This window comes from Nymphaea colorata, chromosome 5, assembly GCF_008831285.2.
Source record: "Nymphaea colorata isolate Beijing-Zhang1983 chromosome 5, ASM883128v2, whole genome shotgun sequence".
Lineage (NCBI taxonomy): Eukaryota > Viridiplantae > Streptophyta > Magnoliopsida > Nymphaeales > Nymphaeaceae > Nymphaea > Nymphaea colorata.
Window position 1 is genome coordinate 3170835 of NC_045142.1, and position 7947 is coordinate 3178781.

Genomic DNA, 7947 nt, shown 5'->3' on the forward strand with positions numbered 1-7947 from the left:
TCGAGGCGCTTATGGAAGACCAATAAAAGTGCGGGGTGGTTTCAGAAAAAGAAATCTTCGATTGAATTCCATGTATTGGTCGAGCATCATTTAATAGATTCATGACAGCCAATAGGAAAAGATCCGGGCAAGAGAGCGCCCAAATGGGAATTTCGGTATAGATTGTGGAGCCTAGCGGCAATACTTTTCTCAGAATATTTTTCCGTCCAATTTTTTTTTTCTTGTCTCCCCTTCTACGAGAGGATAAGTTGAAGGGGATCGCCCCTTCGTCTCCAGTTTGCTCCGTGGAACGACTCGTCTCTGAGGAGATTCTTGGCCGCTTCTTCGACTCGTTCCTTTTCGTGAACAATTTTTTACTGTTTGTCTGTGGCTGTTCTTGGTTGGTTCGTTTTTTTGCCCCTTTCTTTTTGGGGCCTTTTGTTCTTCTTTTTGATATATGGAGTTTTTTAGTTCCGAATTCGGCTGAAAGGTTTCGGCTGTGGGGATCTAGGGATTTAAGGGCGATCGGCGGGGCGGAGGAAAGTGGGGATTGGCTCCACTGTTTGCGGTGTTGAGGCGGAGGCATTGCGGTGGAGGGTCAGCACGGGCGGTCTGGCGAGGAAAGATGTCGAGCTCGCCGGTTTTTGTGCAGCTTGCGAGGCGATGATGGAGGAGTCGGGTTTGGCTTGAGACAAAGTGTCGTTGGTCAGTGAGACGGCAACCCGGTGGAGATTGTAGCGGTTTTGGTGCTTGCTGGTTCGGGGGTTCGGGCCCGCGTAGTGATGGAGGAAAATCATGTTTGAAGATCCGGCGTGGAAGTGAACGGAGGTTTCTGGTTGAGGATCGTCGTGATCTGGTGGACGCTGGAGTTTTGGAACTCGCGCTGCTTCGGGTGCGGAGAGTTGGCGGATTCGGAGAGCAGAGAGACACGGGACGCCATTAATGAAGGAGTTGGTGAGTTCTCTGTGTTCTGTTCCTTTTTTATTTTGGCCGGGCTGTGGATTGTGCAAGACTCGGAAGAATTTTGGCCTTTTTTCTTTTTTTTTTTTTGAGCGTGATATTGATTATTTTTTTGGCTTTCTTCTAGGATTTTGATGACTCGAGCAGGGAAAATGGAGTGTGGATGCCGAAATACGGAGAGAAAATGATCGGAGACTAGTTTTGTAGTTAGGCGTGAAATACTTTTTCCTTCTTTGTGTTTCTCGTGGGCTGCGTAACACAGCTTGCAAAGCTCAGTGAGGTATCGCGTTAGGGCTTTTTCCAGCTCGTTACTTTCCTTGCTTCTTCCAGGCGAGAAGTTTGAAGTTCTATTTTTTGTCTGGTTCCAGTTGCAAGAGAGGAGGAGGCTGGGAAGATGAACAACCGGAGTTTGAGTCGAGCGCCGAGCTTCGGCATATCGGACATCGCTTTGCAGTGGGTGATGGGATACGTGGATGATCCTCATGACAGGAGCGCGATTTCTCTAGTCTGTAAGAAATGGAAAAATATCGATGCCTTGACGAGAAAGCATGTCACAATCGCTCTCTGTTATTCAACGACACCGGAACGCCTCCGCGACCGATTTCCAAATCTGGAATCGCTGGAACTGAAGGGCAAACCACGAGCGTCGATGTTCAATTTGATACCCGAGAATTGGGGCGGATATGCTGGGCCTTGGGTCAGAGAGATCTCAAACGCGTTTCACTGCCTCAAATTTCTCCATTTCAGGCGGATGATAGTGTTGGACGAGGATATTGAAGTGTTGGTTCGAGGCCGCGGGCATATGCTCCAGGCACTAAAGCTAGATAAGTGCTCGGGTTTTTCTACAGAGGGGCTCTTGCATATTGCTCGGTCTTGCAGGTGAGGATCCTATTTTTTGATCTTCAGTTTTTTTTTTTTTTTTTTGTTTACTGTCTTTTCTTAGCTGGCCGATCCATAGGAGACGCAGCTTTTCTTTGGGTGCAGTTAAGTGTTTGGTCTGCTTGAGCCAGTCTTCGTTTCGTAAAAACCGTATCAAGTTACGGGTATTTGCAGATCTTCTAGGGAATTGGAACACCGTGAGGACATGATTAAAATAGGTGGTTGAATAGTTTTAAATCTACAATCATTTCGAAATAGATGAAGCTGGAAAGCGAGATCCTCTCGAGTTTTATTTTATTTATTTTTACTTCCAAATGCTTTTCTCTTGTATTTCTTCTCAATATTTTCAGTATGTTATTCCTTTTTTCCTTTCTATGCGTCAAACCTTACATCTTTTCTTTGCATTTGTGCGACTGAATTGAAGCTGGACCTCTTTTTTAATATATATATATTTACATTATTTTATTTTCACAATCTTTTGAGTTTCAAGTTTCAATATTTTCTTATATTTTTAAAATAACCTATAACTTCCTGAATATGACCTGTAATACGTCATGAGTTAGGGCATCTAAATGTTTTGGACTGTTGGGGAAACCATTCTTATGTCGGTAGGATCATCCGTTCTTTATTTTCTGAAGACGGATAGATTGCATATGTAACAAATTGAACAAAAATGTTCTGGTTCCATGGAATGGACTTCTTAATTCCCCCATGTGGTAAACGGTTCTCAGAATTTTCTTCTATTCGAATGCGTAGTCGTGTTTGTTTGGGTTTAGATCTGTTGATGCCACTGGTCTCCGTTCAACTCCTTGAATGGTTTCCATTTAACGCAAGCGAAGAACTTTCTCGACAATTCAAAGACATAGCTGAAAAATAATTCTAACGATGTAAGTGAAAAGGCCCGACTTAAGTATGGTAAATGGAAAGTTATCATCATACATATTTGTACTGGTGAAGGCGAAAGTTTGGCCCCCAAAAATATACTCGTGCAGACACGGAGATGTATACTTTTACATGTATACATTTTGCTATGGCTGGCTAATTTGTTCAATCTTAAACTGAGAGGTGCAAGTTCTTTTAATGTATGAATCTGACGCTATAGACGTATTGCCTCAAATGATAGAAAGCATACCCATCAAACCAGCGTATGAATCATAGTATAATATATTTGCATGGGGACAAACACTTGGAAAAATAAAATGTATTTATCGGTAGACGTGCTTGATTTGAGCTCTCCTCTCTCTCTCTCTCTCTCTCTCTCTCTCTCTCTCTCTCTCTGTTTTAACAGAATTTTTTTTAGGCACGATTTGTAAATAACGTAATTCCATTGACAGATCTGTTATATATCTGTTTAAGTATTTTCATGTATCGTATGTATGCTTGGTTGCTTCACTTACCATGCATATGACTTGGGAACTTTTCCTGTATGATTAATAGGAGCCCTTTCAATATGCTTATTGATAAGCACCTTTAGTAAATAAAAAATCTTGATGATTTTTAATTTTGTGTCATTCAGGTGTCTGAGAACCTTATTTTTTGAAGAGAGTTATATTACTGATAAAGGTAATAATTGGCTTCATGAACTTGCACAGAACAACTCAGTTCTGGAGGTTTTGAACTTTCACATGACAGATCTCAATGTCAATGTAAAAGATCTTGAATTGTTGGCCAGGAACTGTCCATCATTAGTCTCTTTGAAGGTTAGTGACTGCGAGATTTTGGATCTTGATAATTTCTTTCGGACTGCTGAGAAGTTAGAAGAGTTTGGAGGTGGTTCTTTTAATAATCAAGCCGGACAAACTAATCAGTACGAGAATGTCTATTTTCCTCCCAACCTGTCCGTTTTGGGTCTTATCTACATGGGCACAAATGAAATGTCAGTTATATTTCCTTGTGCTTCATCACTCAGGAAGTTGGATCTGCAGTATGCGTTTCTCGACACAGAGGGCCATTGCCAATTGATTCAACGGTGTCCCAATTTAGAAGTTCTTGAGGTACGGTTTAGAATAAGAGTTTTTTTTTTTTTTTTAATTTTATTTTATTTTAAATTTTTCGTTTTTCTTCTCTCCGTGTTTTAGTTGTCTTTCATTGAGGGGTTTTCTTGTTCTCGAGTTTTGTAGGTGAGAAATGTGATTGGGGACAGGGGATTAGAAATTGTTGCTCAACATTGTAAGAAACTACGTAGGCTCAGAATCGAGCGTGGGGATGACGAACAAGGCTTGGAGGATGAACAAGGGATGGTTTCTCAAAGAGGCATATCTGCAGTTGCTCGTGGCTGCCCAGAACTAGAAAAGCTGGCTGTATATGTATCTGATATAAGTAATGATGCACTAGTATGCATTGGGACATACAGCAAAAATCTATGTGATTTTCGCCTTGTCTTGCTTGATAAAGAAGAACGCATAACGGATCTGCCACTAGACAATGGTGTACGAGCCTTATTAAGAGGCTGCGAAAAACTCAGGAGATTTGCACTTTATTTACGGCCTGGAGGCTTGACGGATGTTGGTCTTGGATATATTGGAAAGTACAGCGCTAATGTCAGATGGATGCTGTTGGGCTATGTGGGTGAAACCGACTCTGGATTCCTGGAATTCTCCAAGGGTTGTCCAAATCTCGTGAAGCTTGAAATGAGGGGTTGTTTCTTTAGTGAGCGTGCGTTGGCTCTTGCTGTTTTGCAGTTAGCATCTTTGAGATACATCTGGGTTCAGGGCTATAAAACATCAACAGCAGGCAGAGATCTGCTGCTCATGGTTCGACCATTCTGGAACATTGAAATTATACCGCCAAGGCCTGCACAAGATGGTGTTGAGCAGCCCTCTCAGATATTGGCTTACTATTCACTTGCTGGTAAGAGAACGGACTGTTGTGAAACAGTTGTCCCGTTGTCTCCATCCTTGTTTGGATCTCCATAAGCACGAGGTCTGCTAAAGGTATATCATCTTTTATTTGCATATCTCACTGTAAACACAATTATGTGTTGTTTACGACCTTACGTAGCTGGCTGCTGATTTTTTCCATCTGAAATAGTATACACTTCAATGTAGATGACAATCTTTGGTTATTTGTCAGGATTTGTTAGTATGAGTTTTCTGTTTTAATTTTAGCAGTTATATTTCTGCTGACACATTGCAAGAATAGATGTTTCGGACTTAACAGGAAGTATGACATTATGAACAAAATGAAGTAATGTTCTGATTAAGTTGACTATAGTATGTTTTACTTGCCAATTTTTATGCAGCTTTTGAAGTAATGTTCTGGTCTTCTATGATCAGAAGATGAATGCCAGTAAACTGTATGTGTTGGAAAAACAATTTAATAAAGGAACCCCTTGTAATATGTTAGCCAAATAGGTAACTGCCACACAGCATCAGATATTAAATTTTAAGTAGTTGTATTGCTTAGTTGCTTGTGTAGCTGCTTCTCTTTTGCCTTAAGAGATCAGATGCATCAAAGATTCTGTATTTGTTGCGTTTCAGTTACTGTCTTTCTGCTAATTCTTATTCAGTTCTGTGAAGCAGGTCAAGAAAAGTTTCAATCATGATAAAGCAGGAGATGGTGGCTGTAAGAAGTGTCACCAAATTTTGATCTGGTTCACAATTGATACTCTGTATCGGAACATGAGGTCGTGGCACGGTGGTTTCTTCTAATCTCTTTGAGAAATTTGTGACGGAACTTTGAAAATATAAACTTGCAGTGCTGGCACTTTGCATCTTCTTCTCTAACATCTGATGGACCACAAGCGTGTTTGACATCTCACAGTGGGAATAAGGAAGCTCTTTTTCACAGCCTTAGTGTAGAATAATTGGAGTTGGAAGTCGTGAAAATGGAAGAGAATTAAATGTCCTTGACAGTCTGTTACCTGTTTGCCGGGTTTTGATCGGGCTTTTTTAACATGGAGATTGATTTCCAATGATCTGGCATTCATCTGCTTTTGGATTCTGAGGGTAATTACTCATTAGACTCTTAGAGTTCTTTTCTTGTCACTGCTTGTTCACTTTTTCTTCTCTCCCTTTGTCAACTCATTCTGCAGCTATTTTACTTTCAGATTATTTATATGCCTATGTTATCTTTCTTTTTCTTTGATTGTTGTTGATCTACTTAGTTCCTTGGGATGGTTATCCACGAGGAACCACTTGCATGAATTTCTGGATTAATGTGAGCTACAATTTGTGCATCATGCTTCACTTAATTAGTTGTTAAAATTTAACTAATTTTTTGTTGTTAATTTTGGATTAATACAATTCTATCTAGACTGAGACTCTGAGGTCATTGTTATGGCTCTCATTTGGTTTTTGAGGTACGAGTATGAGTTTTTTATTTTATTTGGCTCTGTGATTCGATTGGTTGAGCTGAGTCAGATATGGATAAATCCAGACCCATCAGGGCCTTTTGGAACTAAAGTGTCCTTTAATGAGATCTAGAAGTGACGAATATCTTTTCTCTGACTGGAGCAATTCAAGGTAGGAGACATGGATTCCTTGAAAACCCTAGTCTCCTTCTGTCTCTGTCTCTCTCTCTCTCTCTCCGAGGCTTAGTTTGGAAACTCGATTAGATACCAATGTGTGGCATCTCACCATTTCCACGGAAATAATATTATTCATTGACAAAAAAAAAAAAGGGATGCGCTTTCATTCTTCAAAATATAACTTGACAAGAGGGGAAGGCTTGAACAGTGCTTTCTTTGTTTCATTGACTTTGCATTATGCCTCTGTGTGGGAGCTGATTGCTGAAGACGGGGTGATGATTCTCGTTCTTGTTTAGAACTACCATGAGGATGGTGTTTGGGTGAACGAAGTTGGGAAGGCAGTGCATGAAAACAAGGAAGAAATGAGAGGTTCTCTTATGAGCAGCTTCTGCGTCAAAATTACTCTTCTCCCTTTTGGTACTTAAAGTTGTTGAATGTCGAGTTACAAATTTACAATTAATATTTGGGCAATCTGAAATTTGAGTTTATAATTTCGTCAGGTTCTGAAATCATATATAGGGCCTTTACACTAGTTTACAGTTTCTGGGCTTGAGTTGCTTGATGTCTATTACTTTACTCAAAATGAAGCTAGGGTTCTATCATGATGGTGCACTCATTTGAAACGCTCCAGAAATATCCAGTCTTTGTTGTGATGTGGTGCTTTCTGTTTTAATAAAGTTTCTCATGCTATATCTTCACAGGCGTGGACTATGGTAGATAAAAGTAGCACTGATGCTATCTTGCTGTGCCCATATCGGCAAAGGGGGGCTTCTGTTTTCCTTTTTCTGTTCTTGTTGGACCAAATGGTTGAGGTTTGGAGACACAATGGATGAGTACCACTCACTGCTGGAAGTGCCAAATTTGCTTTTCAGAAGGTACGTGTGAAGAGAGCTAGTTTTGCTGCTATCCGTTGTTTGTTGTATTCTGCTACTTTTTGCGGGTAGCTAGCTACATGAGATGAAGTTTCATTTCCCTTTTCCGGCCAAACTTCTGGCTTGAATACTGAATGGGTTCCGTCGACATGGATGCCAAGCAAAGTGGTTTTGATGAATGTGACGGCTTATGATTTGTCAATAATCTCTGGAGATGACCTTTGAGTTCACATTTCCACAGTTTCCAGACTTGACTTTGCTAAAAATGTGTTCGGTAGTGAGAGGATGATCGTTGTTTGAATATCATGTGTGGGGGCAGGGTAAATTGACTTAGGGACATGACTCATGCTGGCTAGCTGGTTTTGCTACTTCAAAAAATTCCAGCGTGCATGCCGATGTCTTAGTTTCGACTTTCGCTGTTTCTGTCCGTTGCAGGTTAGAACTTCTTCCTTGGTGTTCTCCCTATGCCAGGCTTGGTTGCGTTGGGGAATGCATGTGACCTTTAGGTGAGTGAGAGGTTAACAACCAACCACTGAGTAAAATGCACAAATGCCCTCCATTAATAGTTGGCAAATTCGTCGATCGGGCTCGGATTGCTTACAAATCCAGCCATGAGTCAAGGCGTAGGCGAAGTGGAGCCCGACTTGACGAGGATCGCTTTTGACTCAGCCCTACTCGGCGAGGATCACCTTTGACTCACCCGGAATTGTTCGATTCAGTTGCAATAAAAGTATATTAAAATATAGCCCTTTAGAGAGTTAGAGACCTTATTTCATCTATAGGCAGTAA

General features: G+C 40.9%; 1 protein-coding gene across 2 annotated transcripts; it reads left to right on the forward strand.

The window, feature by feature from the left end:
• The first annotated feature begins 243 nt into the window (after window positions 1-243).
• LOC116253884 (coronatine-insensitive protein homolog 1a) lies at window positions 244-7388 on the forward strand. Of its 2 annotated transcripts, XM_031628862.2 has the most exons (8): window positions 244-383; window positions 491-933; window positions 1067-1219; window positions 1308-1818; window positions 3335-3812; window positions 3939-4751; window positions 5340-5765; window positions 6988-7388. In XM_031628862.2, the coding sequence occupies exons 4-6, from the start codon at window positions 1334-1336 to the stop codon at window positions 4731-4733; spliced, it is 1758 nt and encodes a 585-aa protein (XP_031484722.1). In that variant the 5' UTR covers window positions 244-383; window positions 491-933; window positions 1067-1219; window positions 1308-1333; the 3' UTR covers window positions 4734-4751; window positions 5340-5765; window positions 6988-7388. The 2 variants fall into 2 exon arrangements, with proteins under 2 accessions (XP_031484722.1, XP_031484723.1); XM_031628863.2 differs by having other exon boundaries at window positions 258-933; window positions 5327-5765.
• The last annotated feature ends 559 nt before the right edge of the window (window positions 7389-7947 follow it).